The 13,880-nt window shown below is 34.1% G+C and overlaps 1 protein-coding gene across 1 annotated transcript in view; it reads right to left on the reverse strand.

Annotated features, from left to right (window-relative positions):
* Positions 1 to 13,880, reverse strand: part of LOC134844184 (dynein beta chain, ciliary-like) — a gene marked incomplete in the record, with an annotated part of 486,199 nt that overhangs the window by 69,704 nt on the left and 402,615 nt on the right. The window contains 1 exon segment of the mRNA XM_063860749.1: positions 8,427 to 8,697. Coding sequence (XP_063716819.1) covers positions 8,427 to 8,697 — 271 coding nt within the window.

Below are 13,880 nucleotides of genomic sequence, written 5' to 3' on the forward strand. Positions count from 1 at the left end.
GCTTGCTCTTTGTTTTTTGAAAAGTGCATCAAGTTTTAAAGGTAAAAGTAGTGGTGAACTAATTTTTCCGACATCAAGTTTTGATGTTGCATAAACTGTTGGATATTTCAAAAACAGTTTGGCTAATTTGTCGAATTCGTTTTGTGTTATTTGAGAATGTTGAAAATTAAACTTTGCTAGAAACTTTTGTTGTTCTTCTGTATATTGTGATGTTTTAAACATTGGTTTAAAATATGGTGTTTTTGTGAAATAATATGTGTTTCTTTTTTCCTTGCTTATTATATTGTTTATTGATAATTCTTCATCAAGAATTGTTGATTGACATATGTCTAGTAATTGTAATGTTTTGTTTACTCGATATGCTACTTCGTTTGTGGGTAAAGTTATGGCATTTGTTTCAGAGTATCCTAAGAGTCCTAGGGGTAATGTTAACTGGTATGGTGAATTTTTGTATACGTGTTACGAAAAAATATCGGAGTTTGAATGTTTCATGTATTTTATGGATGAAATTGTTATTCCAAAAAAATTATGAATGGGTTTAAATTCAAGATCTGGCATAAAGAGATGTTGTTTGTTTTGGTTTTTATCATTTTGATGAACTTGTTTAATTGAAAAGTTATATACATTTCCTGATAGTGGTTCCAGATATTTTCTTTTCCGATTGTAAATAGAGTAAAATTTGGAGAAAAATGGTGGTTATTTGTTTAATCTTTGAAAGAAAGTTAAGGATGTATTTTTCATTCTTGTGTACTTGTCTTTTATATGAAGTTTACTATTTAAAATGTTTACTGTGGGAATATATTTAGTTATAATTGGTATGCCAATGATATTGTGTTTTATATCTATTATGTGGAATTTATTGTTTAAATTTATTGTTTAAGATTCTATTTTGTTCCATTGTTCTCGTGGGAACTAGGAAAAATTGGATTTTTCGATAACTTATAAATGTTGAGCCTTGTGCTGTTGCTAGTTTGCTGGCTCTCTTAATAGGTATTAGGGTTGGATGTAGTGTTTTAATTTCATTCCAAGTGGGGATAATAATTATATTTGATTCTGCTCCTGAGTCTATTAAAAAATATATTTCAAGATCTGGTGGTTGAAATTCTTTACTTTTTGGATTTTCTAAGAGAAATGGAATTGTCCCAATTTTTTCTCTTGGCTGTTCTTTTTGTATATTTTGATAAATTTGGTTTGTACTTCGTCTTTTTCGGGTTTAATTACAGTATTAATTCTATTTACTTCTTGTTCAACTGGTACATTATTACTAATAGGTGTAGTGTAGTAATTTTGAAGGAGTTGCAATTGATTTTCATAAATGTGTGAAGTGAAAGGTTGTTCATATATAATAGGTTCATAATCATTTTCAGCTGTGATCATATTAACTGAGATAGTATTATTTTATGACTTTCGCTGTCTTAAAGTAATACTATGTGATTTAATTGTAATTCTGTACTTTCTGCATCATCGATACCAGGGGGGTCTGAATTTCTTTCTTCAGTTAATTGTACCTGATTAATTTGTCTTTGATGTTTCGGTGTGTTGCTTCTATATTTGTGTTGAGAATCGGAGTAGCGATAATTATTTCTATGAGGAGATTGAGAATAATTCCTTTGGTGATTGTTATAGTTTGGATTCCTATTTTGTGAATTATTTTGTGATCTATAAGGGTAGTTGTTGTTATTCGTTCGTTGATAATTGAATCTGTTGTAAAATTGATTCTTGACCTATTGTTTTGGTAACGTTGATTTCGATCATTTGAATAACTTCTGTTCCTATTTTTTGAATAGTTTCTGTTTCTATTGTATGATGAGTTTCGTGATCTATCGTTTGAATAGTGTCTATTCCTAGAACTTGAATGGGAACTGTTATCAAACAAATATTCTCTTCTGTTTGAATTTGATCATGAATAGTCGTTTCTATACTGATGATTTTGACTATTTGATCGACTATATCTTTTTTGTGGGAAATTTCGTGAATTTCTTTGTTCTGGTGATCTAACTCTATAACTAGATTTATAGAGTGATTGGTTTCTTAAACAAAATTGAATTATTTGGAAGTGGTTTACCAGAGCTGTCGTTACTATGTATGTTTTTGTTTGGTAAATTTTGGTCTTTTTTCATGTATTGATAGAATGATTTATTTGGTTCGTTGTATTTATGTGGTTTCTTCTGGTTGTCTAGATGTTTTTGTCTTCATTCGGCAATACTTGGTCCGTCCTTTTTTGAAAGATGGTTTACCTTTGAAATTTGGGTTTTTCTCATATATGTTTAAAATTTCAGTAATTTTTTCAGTTAGATCTACATCTGAATCTTGTATATTGTTTATATGTGTAGTATTTGTTTCGATTCGATTGACGTATTGTAGTTTAAGATTTTCTGTTTCCTGGAGTTTCAATGTGATTTCTGCTTTTACTAGTTTATTAACTAGTTTTCTGAAATCCAAATCTAGTTCTCGAATTGAGGAGGGATGTGATGCTCTCTTTTTAATAGCTATTTTCCTTAATTGAGGTGTTACAGTCATCATTAAAACATCTGTGTTTTTCGTGTGTTTATAATCATGAGTGTTAAGTGAATATGCTTTTCGAACTAGTCTTTCGATTCGAACTGCCAATTGTTTAATTGTTTCGTTTGGTAGTCTGCGAACTTCATTACATAAAACTCTTTGATGTTGTTTATTTCTTTCAGAGTCAAACATTTTTGAAAATTCTTGTGTGCATTTTTTCCCATCTGTTTTTATGTCTATAGGTAAAACTGAAAACCATTTTCGAGCTGCGCCATCAAGTGTTGTTTGTATTAACGCTGTGCGTCTATGTATCCATATTTGGTGAAGTGGTGTATTAAGTGGTTCAGGTCCTATATTTAAAATTAAATTTGCTGTGACTGCATTTAAATAACCTTCTACAGAGTATTCAGGATCTGTGCCTGTAAAAACCATCAAAGGTTTATTTGATGTTATTGATGATCCACCCATTAGCATGGATTCATTGTCATTTGCAGTGATTCTGCGGCATTTGGCATTTGTGAAAAAATTGTAAGTTGATTTTTTGTTAATTCGTGTTGTTGTAAATAATATGGTAGTGGTATTTCATTTTGCATTTGTGTTGGTTGATAAGAATGCATAATGACCGGTTTATGTGATTGTGCTGGTTGATAGGATTGTGTGCTTGGTTGATTTTGTACGTGCATCGGTTGGTAGCTTTGCGTATTAGCTAAATTTTGTGGATGATAATTTATGTTTTCAGATACTTGATTTTGACAAGGTTTTTGTGCTCGATATTCTTGTGTGCATAGTGCAAAAATATCTGGTTGGTAATAATCTTCATCATCTGATGATAAATAATTTGACGCATGATATGGTGTTTGTTGTTTATTCCTATTTTGTTGGGAAAATGGGTAATTTTCACTATATCTTGTGAGGGATGTCGATAGTCATGGAAAATTACTGAATTTGTTGATGTCATTGGAAAATTCGATTTCTGTGAAAATAAATAAATTTGCCTATGTACTCGGGGAGGATGAGTTGTTTCTGATGGGTTCACATAATAATAATTGAGTTCTACGAAACTACTTCTCTTGAATGTTCTTTGTTTATGTGTTGGTTTCGTCATTGGTCTATATGTCTGATAATCCATATGTGAGTATTTTGGAGCAATCGAGGGTTTAACCGTAGATTGCAATGTTACTTGTGGTAATGTTGGATTTTTAGGTTTTGTTGTTGTAAAGTTTGGATGTTTTGGTGAAATTTTCTGTTGTGTAGTTGTTACTATTGTTTCAACTGTTTCTTCATTTTTAAAATGTGATGGTGTTTGAACATCATGTTGTGTAAGATTTCTAGTTCCATTCAAATTTTCCTGTTGTACAACAGTTGAATTTAAGCTATTATTTTGTCTTCTATCGGGTAAAAATGAACTATAGTTTAAAGGTGTTGCATCTATTGTAAGTGGGAATACTTTTAGATAGTCTTTATGAATAGAAATTGTACTGATTGCTTGACTTGAGATGTCTATTGGGATGTTCAGGAATAATGGGTGAGACCAATCAGGGTCCCAAAAATAATCTGATTGCTCTGCAATGACAGTGTCATCATTGGTACTTTGAGGTTTGGAATTTTTTCTTGCTTGTGCAATTAAATCAATAACATGTGTGAAGTAGTCAATTATGAACCATGCTAAGATCTTTTGTAAATCGTGTTTAACTTTTTGTGAAATTTCATTGCTTGAAAATTTTTCACAGATTGTGTTTAAAAATGCTGAGAATAAGGCAATTTCATTTTTTACATTCGTGTGTCTTGATGTTTGAACGGGTGACGTACTTTCAGTTTCTGTTTTTTCTATCATGGATAAATAACTATTTATTATTGCAAAAACATCGTTAGTAAATATTGATTTTGCTTTCTGTGAATTTTGGTGTTGTATGTTTTTATGTATTCTGCGAATACTTTTGAAAATTCAATGTCAACGTCATCTGTTTAAATAACATGTTTGCTATAAAATTTACTTTCTGTGCTGAGTTCTATGGTGTAGATTCCATTTTGTTGTGTTAGGTTACATATTCCTTTTAATTAATGATCGACAATTTGTCTTTTGATTTTTATTTCTGAAAATTTTGTTTTACATGGGCTAATTCCTTGTTCGAATACATTTGCGATTAGATTATTGCAAAATTGTATTTGTCCTCTATCTTCAGTGAGTGAATTGATGAGAAAAGGAAAAACAGATTTTCGTCTGGACTTTCGTCACTTGGACTTTGGCTCATTTTTTCAATTTATGACGGTCAGTGCGTAATGTTCAATGTTTTTGATTGGTTGATTCCAATTGTATAAGCATACTGGTTTATTTAAGTATATCTTTTTAATTCTTCTTTTTCCTTGTTCTGATGAATCTGATGTGGCTTCTGAATCAGAAAATTATAATTGATTGTGAAACTGGTAGTTTTTATTTACTGTTTATTTTAGTTTGCAAAGTGCATCTAAATTACTGAATTCTGATTCGAAGACTGCGTTTGTTCGCTTTGAAAATCTTTTTCGTATATTTTGTCTTTGTTTACTAATAATTTTTTTTTAATGTTTGTCGTTCTGTTCGAATATATCCAATCGTTTGTTTGTTTGGTGTGATTACGAGATCGTATGTTTCGTTGTTTACTTCGCAATTGTGTAGTACGATTGTTGGTTTATTTCCTAAATTGTTCAGTGACATAAGGTTTAGGATGAAGGATGCAAGATTATTATTAGTGATTTTAAGATCCTAGAATGTTAGTCCTTATGATGTTTTGGTTAGCCTAACTTGGGACTTTTATTTCAGGGTTGGAGAGAAAAGTATATGTCGATTCCTGAGAATGACTGTTACTTTCTCGTGATTTTTCTAAGTTAAGGTGTTAACTTACTTAATCTTACTTAGGGATAATGATTGTGTTCAAGTGTTGGAGAATAGTAAATCGATCCACAAGGTTCAGCTATAATTAGATTGCAAGTAGTTCGTTAGATACTATTTTAAACATAATACGATTTAAGATTTAGCCTGGGTCAGGTAAGAGGAGGGTCAAGTGAAGGATGAATAACCGAAGTTCTTCACTGTTTAGCCTAATTAGAATGGTTAGAGTGATTTGAAAAACTTCTATTAGTCCTGGGTCTTTGAACGGGTTGGGTAGTGAATCGACGATTGAGGTCGTTAGACACTTTATTAATAGGGTGGGGGAGAACAAAATTGTTCTATTTGATCCAAGGATAAGCCTTGATGATCAGGATATAAATTTTATTGGTATGAAATGAATTAAGTTGAGTATTTAAAGAGATCCAAGGAAATCCTTGATGAAATGTTTTTAAGGTGTAGATAAATTTAAGTTAAATAAAGATACAATTTAGGATAAGCCTTTAAAAATATTTTTAAGTTTTTTTGATAGAAAAGTTTAATTTTTGATGATGTTAGTAGTTTTATGATTGCTGTTATGTTTAGGTGATGAAGCTGGAGATGACACAATGGTTTGTCTATACTAATAATTTTTAATAATGTTAACTAATTTTTATTTTTCTTTTAATAAATATTTTTTTTCAGATATCTCTTTGAATCTTACTGCAGTTTTGGAGGAAACGATTTGAGATGTTTTTATCAATCGTCACTGTACAATAGAAAATTTTGTTTAGCGCCTGAAATAATCATTGAAAATTTCTTCAAGATTTAATGTTTGCAAATGAAAATCAAAATTCATTGCTAGTAAAATTATAAGTATAAAAGTTTGTGTTGGCTTTTGCCGTACGACCATGAAACTTAATGGTAAGTTTCTTCCTAGTCGTATATCGTCTTTTGTCCGAGGTCTTCTTCCAATACCGGGTAGTTCTTGTTTTGTACGGAATAGCGGCTCTGATCTATTGAGTCGTAGAGACATTTCAATTAAATTATTGTCATGTAACATTTCGGGAATGTTTTTGTCTGTTTCTAACCTATTTCGTTAGTTCTAAGCTAATTTGTTTTTTAAGGTCTTATTTGCGATTTATGGTCGCACCAGATGAGTTATGTTCGAAATTTAACTCATAGAGTATTTTCGGATAGGGTAGACCGTCTGCTCGTCACGCTATCTTATTTTCGGCCGGATAGATTCGTGCAATTTCTTAGTCTAATACCGATCCTAATCTTACTCTTATTTCTACTAGTCTCAGGGTGTTTAACTAGTCTCTGCTAGGCTCAATAGATCTAGAGTATACTGGCTTACTGCGATTGCTAGAAGGTCTCTTGTAGAGGTAACTAATTTTTAAGTTAAATTCAAATCTCTCTGGTGCTGAAGTTACAATAATTTCAGCACTCACAAATAAGTGGGTTGTTAGTTAGATGGATCAAGATTGGGTAATATTAAATATTTTATAGTGATAAAATATCTAATTTATAACCAATAAGAAAATGTAGTTTAGTTCTGGTTCCAGTATTTCTTGGTATACAGCGACGAGAACAGCCAAATCACTTGTACTTTGATCACTCGAAAGACGGACAAAACCATTTCGCAAGACCTTGTTCGAAGATGGATAATAACGACCGTTCCATATCAGTGAAGACGTAAAAATACGTAAACTTTTCATGCTAGCAAGCAAAAAGTGAAACTGAATCCAGTATTATTGTCATCAGAGGGGCCTGGCAGAACACTGGTGAAGACGTTAGTTATGGCCAGTGATTTATTTGTAATAAATATCTCAAACCAGAGATTCGATATGATCTCATGAAGAAGTCGTGCTTTTTATCATAGAGTGAGCCGTTTGTAAAAGTTCAACTTTTCCTATGCATGTTTTTCAAGTAAGGAAACTTTTGCACAAAAAGTTGCGTATATTGCCTCAAATTTTCAAGAAAGCTAATGAAGCTATGAAAAATTAGAAAGTTTGAGTTGTTTTTTAAGGCCAAAAACTTAATTGCAAAAATTTGACTTTTCAGTTTTCAAGCTGTCCAAGTAATGAAATTAAGAAGTTTTTGAATTTGTTACAAAAAGCGAAAAGTTTCATGGATCTAATCATTTTTGTTCCAAATAGCGAGTTAACCCTTGAAAATATTTCGATTTTTTCAACTTATATCATAGATCCAATCGTTCCGCGTAAAACTCAAAACTTCGAAGCGAGCGCTTCAGCTTTGAAACGCTCATAAAGTAATAATAATGTTCCAAGTTAATCATACAGCAAAACTTCCCGAAAAATTAGTTTTTCAAGAAATGGAGGATGCTGTTGTTCGTAGTTGATTTGTGTCTATTGAAAAAGAATTGAGCGGGTAGTCTAGCCTTGAAATTGAATGGCGTTCATTTTGTTTGAAGAGTTTTTTTTATCGAAACAATTCTAGAACCTTCCAGACTTTGGAACGTTTGATGGTCGTTCTGAATGATTTTTAAAACAGTTTGTTGTACGTTTTTAAACGCTGCGCCCGATTACCCGGTCGACACAAAGCTTTATGCTAAGCTGATTCAATATGACAAACTCTGAATTCTACAGACTTAATCAGGAATCCAGCAAAGAAATCAGCAAAAATCAGCAATTTTCAGAAGTATTGGTTTCACAGGCCAAAATGCGTTTGTCGCTGGATTCCAAAACAAGTAAATTTTCGTGAGATTTCTCTGTAGGCAACATTTGTTTTATTTCCAGCTACAAAAACCAGAAGATATTTGAGAAGAAATGCAATTAACAAAACCTCATTCGTAATGACCTAACTGACAGTGTAGCCCGTAAAATATCAGAAGGAAAGCCAGCATATATAGCATGCTACTCAAACATGGATGTGTGCCAACAGTTAAGCCCCATTCTTTATTTTAACTAGCGAATTTAGTCCTATCCACTGTTTCAATTTTCGAGAGCTTTAATATTCTGATCAACGATCAACCAGTGATAAAAAAACACAGATATGTGATTTAGATTTATAGTCAGGGGCTGAAAAGTGTGGCTTTTTCTTCTAGTACTTCTCTCACCTTTCAGGTACACGACAGGCATCTGTGGAGTGAGTTCTTTCATCCTGGCTTCTGCGATGCAGCCAGTCTGGATGTCCCATCTGGCACCTTCCATATACAGACCACTGATGTAGGAGCCCTCTCTGGGTGGGGCCCCAAAGTCATCCCGACTCTTCTTAGTCACGTCACAGTTCAGTACCATCTTATCCAGCGGCCACTCGTTCTTGCGCGCCGTCTGCTGCATGATAGCCGTTAGAAAGGCTTGTGGGTTGAACAAGCCCCCCAGCCACACCTACAACAACATGATGCAAACCAAAATAAGGATAGTCGGTTGTTTTGCAAGTAGCACAGAAAATTGCCAACAAAAAACTAGGCAAAAAGATATAAAAACATAGCTTCAAAGACTAAAACTCTTATATTAAAATAAAGACATAAGTCTTGTTTCCGTAAAATATCCTTGCTCATTTGCTTTTTTTAGCTCGATAGTCTACACATATAATCTTTAGTTTTGCTAGACTGAAGAGTATTAGGGCTCAAAAAACTACTGCAGGGACAATATTGACAAGTCGATATAACTAAAAGGAACTAAACAAACTTTATTTGATAAAAAGCCAACTTAGTAACTTTTCAATTCACGTTATGATTCTCTCAATTTTTTTTCTAGACTAGTGAAAGTCATCCTTTCTCATTTAGAACTCAAGGTCAAATAAACAAATAACATCACCCACATTCCCCACCTCCTTGGGATGTGAAGCTACAAATAGTAATCCTAAAATAATAACTAAGTTTACAAAATGCTTCATTGAACCACAATGTACAATCTCATCAAACGTCCAAATAACTTAGTGATACGAGTTTTTTTTTTCATTTTATTCAGTTTCAGCTTTTTTTAAATGTCAAGTTTACTCCAATTTTTTCTCAGTTTGAATCATTGTTTACTGGTTTTCTTGTGTCTCCGTCTCCGTCTCACTGTCGTCGACTTTCTCTCTCGCTGTTTGCGTCCTCGTTGTTGTCATAGTTCTGCCTTCATCTACTTTCGTAGATGGTTCTTCGCTCGAGCTGGTCATATATTTTTATGTCCAGTTAATTTGTTTGCTTTCATTTTCTCTGTTCTTTACTTCCTGTTTGCTACTGTCACTTGAATATTCTCTTTCTGAGTGGTCTGGTATTTATTTGCATTCATAATATGGGTCCTTCTCCTCTGTTTTGTTGGCTTTAGGTGGCTCCATCTTCCTTGCTATAAAGACCAGTCATGCTTCGGTGTGTATTGTAGAGATCCACACATCATGAAACCTAACAATTCATCTATCTACCTTCATGGCGTTGGCCAAGAACTCAGACAGCTGATTTTCTGAGTTGACAAACAAAATGTCGATTCCTTCGTAGTAGTTTAGTAATATTTTATGGGCTACCTCTCTTCTGCTGGACTTGCACTTGGATGCTTTGTTTTTGGGTGAGTACACTGCAGTTCTGACACTCTGAGACTATCTGTGAATTTTCTGCACTTCATAAATGTTTCTGATAGACCGATGTAATGAATCAACGCTTTCCAGTACGATCTCGTCCGTCGCGTGTCTCGTGGCGAGAAGTTTTGCTTCATTTATATCATTCTTCGCTCTAGTTATGATCTTGCTTGACTATTGGAATACTATTAACAAAATTCTAATCTTGCTTGACTGACCAATGAAATGCGATGCTGAGTTCATCTGCGAATGATTTCAACTCGCCCCATTGTCTCGTGGCGAGAAGTTTTGCTTCATTTATATCATTCTTCGCTCTAGTTATGATCTTGCTTGACTATTGGAATACTATTAACAAAATTCTAATCTTGCTTGACTGACCAATGAAATGCGATGCTGAGTTCATCTGCGAATGATTTCAACTCGCCCCATTGTCGCTCTTCCAGTGTAGCTGGCGCCAGTGTGTATCTCCATCTCTAGGGGTACCGTCATTGGTCTCATCATAATCAGCTAGATTTTTAGCTCATCTTAATCAGGTTTAGCTTTTTTACAATTCCAACATGTGGTCTAGCCTTTATTGATGACAAGCAATCGATTAGCTTTTTTGCAAGGTCTGATTTTGATAGTGTCAATAACCACTTTAATTAGCCTATCAGTTATACCAGTCTCATCATCACCTGTAAGTCCTTGAATTTCACTATTTTCTCCATTACTACCCCTCGTGTATGTGAGAGTTGTCATCCGTTAGTGTCTGCTTTCCTAGACTGTTTCGGTATTGATCTTCATTACCAGAAATTCAAACTTCGGCTTCTTGACGGGCCCTGTGTTGATTTCTGGTAGCACTCTTTTTATTTTGGCATGAAAATCATCCGTGCATGCGATCTTCTTGTCATCTACATACAGCGCTAGTAATCCTATCTTCTTGCCTTGTTGAACAGTTGCGTAGAATTAGCAGTTGTTTCTGCTGCATTCCTTAATCCCTACTTGGTTGAGTTTTCTAATAATGGTAGCGTACCAAGCAACCGCTGCGTCTGCCAGTCCATAAGTGGCCACATTCTACTTCCATATGGTCACAATATATGTACCTGCTTCCCTTGGTGGGGAAATATAGCCTAGTCGGCTTAAGCTGTCTGAATGGAGAAAAGCTTCACTAACATCGGCAGATCATATGGTTCTTCTTCTGTAAGCTATTATCAAGTTGGCAAAGTAAAATGCGGACTTCTGTGATGCGTTGCTTCTTTCTTCTTTATGTTTTCTCTGACTGTGAGTCTGCTTTCATGCTCCCTGGCACCGTCTTGTGCCATTTTCCAGGTGCTCACCCATCTGCATTTGAATAATGTGTTACTTTTTTTTAACGTTTCGATTGCAGGGACCTCCTTAATTACACCATTTGACTTTAATTCTTGTAACTTCTCTTGTCTTGCCGTTTCAAAAACTTCCGTTTTTTTCCAATTCTTCCTTTGAGGCTACTTCAACGACTGCAATCAACCAACGTCGGTCTTCAGCGACTGCAAAAAACCAACGTATTTTTCCTTTGGGCCTCTGGGTGGTAGTTCCTCCTGTCTTACTTGATCTTCTTCACTTATTATCTCTTCGTTGCTGTCGTTTCCTCCTTACTGTATCGTGTCTTTATCAGACGCTTTTATCTATCCCTCGTTCTAGATACCGATCCGTTCGATCCTGTATTTGTTCGCTTCATAGCACTGGTAAAAGCGCGACTCCACTGTTGTCATCAGTCTTGCTGACTATGTCATATCCACATGCTCGCACAGTGGTTATGAAATTAACGGCTTCTAACTCGGGTATGTTATTTGGGGTGGTTAATGTAAACGATTTTTCTTTCTAGTTTTGTTTGGCATTGTCTCCATTTTCTCTTCAACATCTTTCTGTTTCATTTGATCCTGTCCGTCGCAACTTGAATTATGTATCCTTTCTCTATGTCTCTCTTTTCGGTGTTGTTCGCAAAGGTGTATTTCTAAGTCATTAGGCTCGGAAGCATTGTATGATCTGATGAAAATTTGTCCGTTCCTCTTTCACAATTTTGTAGATACATGGTACAATCTTTTATCCCTTAATTAAAAACAACGACAGTTAATTCTTTCATTATCTCACAATCAATTTTATTTCTGTTATCATCCGTTCAAATCATTTTGAAACTATTCTGACACTAATTTTCTGCTCTGTTTTGATATGTTTTGACATTTTTAGTTCCTGTTGAGCTTACTGCGAAGTTTCCGTTCTGTTGTAAAACGTTTTGTTCACACGATTCATTTGAACTTGAAATATGCATTTTTTGAAGATGATGTCATCCACGTTTCCACTTTTTAGGTTGCAATCCTGGGTTACATGCTACCAGTGTTTCTGATCCAATCTAGGCCCAATACTGTGCATATATAACTCTAGCGTAATCTGCGTAAACAATTTTTTTTTCATGTTTAATCAATATTTTGCACCCTTGCATATTACTTTTTTGCAGGGCCTAATCATCTGTTATTTCATGAATTTTTCTTTTGTATGTTATTATATTTATATCAGCGGGTTTTAAACTTTTTCAAGGTTGATGTTTGGCCTTTTCTTTTTTTTCAGCTTTCACAAAAGCTTCCATAACTGCTTGAATTGTGTTCAAGTGTGTTTTTCGGTCCTGAATGTTTAGATTGTTGCTTATCAAAGCACTATGGAAATTCCCCTTAATTCAGTATTTTAATCATAAGACTTATTCCGTACACATAGGTGAACATCAAGGAGCATGTAAATTGCCATAATAGCACAATCTAATAAAACGTCGTTGTTTTCCGTCAAATATTTGTCATTTTTACATCTTTTTATGATGCTTTTAAGTATTCCATTATGTCTCTCTACTACCCAATTTGAAAATATGCATAACCTGCTGCGGCGTTTATCATGCATGCGAAACTAGAATTCATTAGTAGCATGAATTCTTTATTGAATTCTCACCCCAAGTCATGAAGAAATTATCTGGCGAGGAGTAGACAAACTTCGTGAACCAGTTCGTAATTACGGCAAGTGACGCTAATCAGAAGTATAGCTACACTCAGACGTGAGAACTCATCCACCATTTGTTATATAATGATTTTTCTATAGTGCAGGTCTTTGGCATCATGCAGGTCTTTGAAATCAATACTTCTTTAGATTGTAAGTTTGTTAATGTTACTACTTCTGTTAATTCTAGCACACTCGCTGCATATATTCACGAATTTTTGGAGCAACTCTTCAATTTGTTTATTTGATACCGATAAATTCGCTGTAACTTAAGAGTTGTAGATAAGCGTTTTCAGTTATGCAAGTCTTTTAATTTTTAGATCAGTTCTTTGGTTCTCCAATCTATCAGTAATTTAGAGGATTTCAATTTTTTTTTTTCATTTTCTGATGCTCTAATTGTGAGTTTATTGAGAGATGCTTTAACTGTGAGTCAATTTTTACTGCTAATTGTCGGTGGCCTGTTTCTCTCCTTGAGATTAAAAAAGTGTGATGCTTCGTCCATTGTCTTTTACTGAATCTAATTTCTCGAGTGCTTGAATGCCAAGTAAAAGTCATCATTTATGACAAATATCTTGATCGTTGAAAAAGTTTCAGCTTCTTTTGGGGGTAAATGTAAAAAGCTTGTCGCTCTAACAGGTTCTCCTCTTCCAAAATTGAAGCTTTAGTCGCTGGTTTGTTTCCTGTTTTGTAGTTCCTTTCAACTACTAGAGGGAAGCATTTTTTCAGAAGTCACTGTTTCTGCTGCCCTCGGGTCATTTATAATTTTTGATATTCTTCATATCACTCGTTTTTTGTATTCTTTTCTTCTGAAAAAACGATTTGATTTACGTTCCAATATGTTCTTTCCCTCGTTTTTCTGGATTGTTGTTCTCCGTCAAAAAGTTCTGGTGATTATTTTCTCCTGTGCTCTGTTGAATTTCTTTCGAGTTATATTTAGTCAGATGATTTTATTTCCACAAGCTTAGCATTGTTTGTGATTAATGTATCTGCTAGTAAAGTCATTGCTGTTAGGTCA

Source organism: Symsagittifera roscoffensis, chromosome 4 (genome assembly GCF_963678635.1).
Source record: "Symsagittifera roscoffensis chromosome 4, txSymRosc1.1, whole genome shotgun sequence".
In the NCBI taxonomy this organism is placed as follows: domain Eukaryota; kingdom Metazoa; phylum Xenacoelomorpha; order Acoela; family Convolutidae; genus Symsagittifera; species Symsagittifera roscoffensis.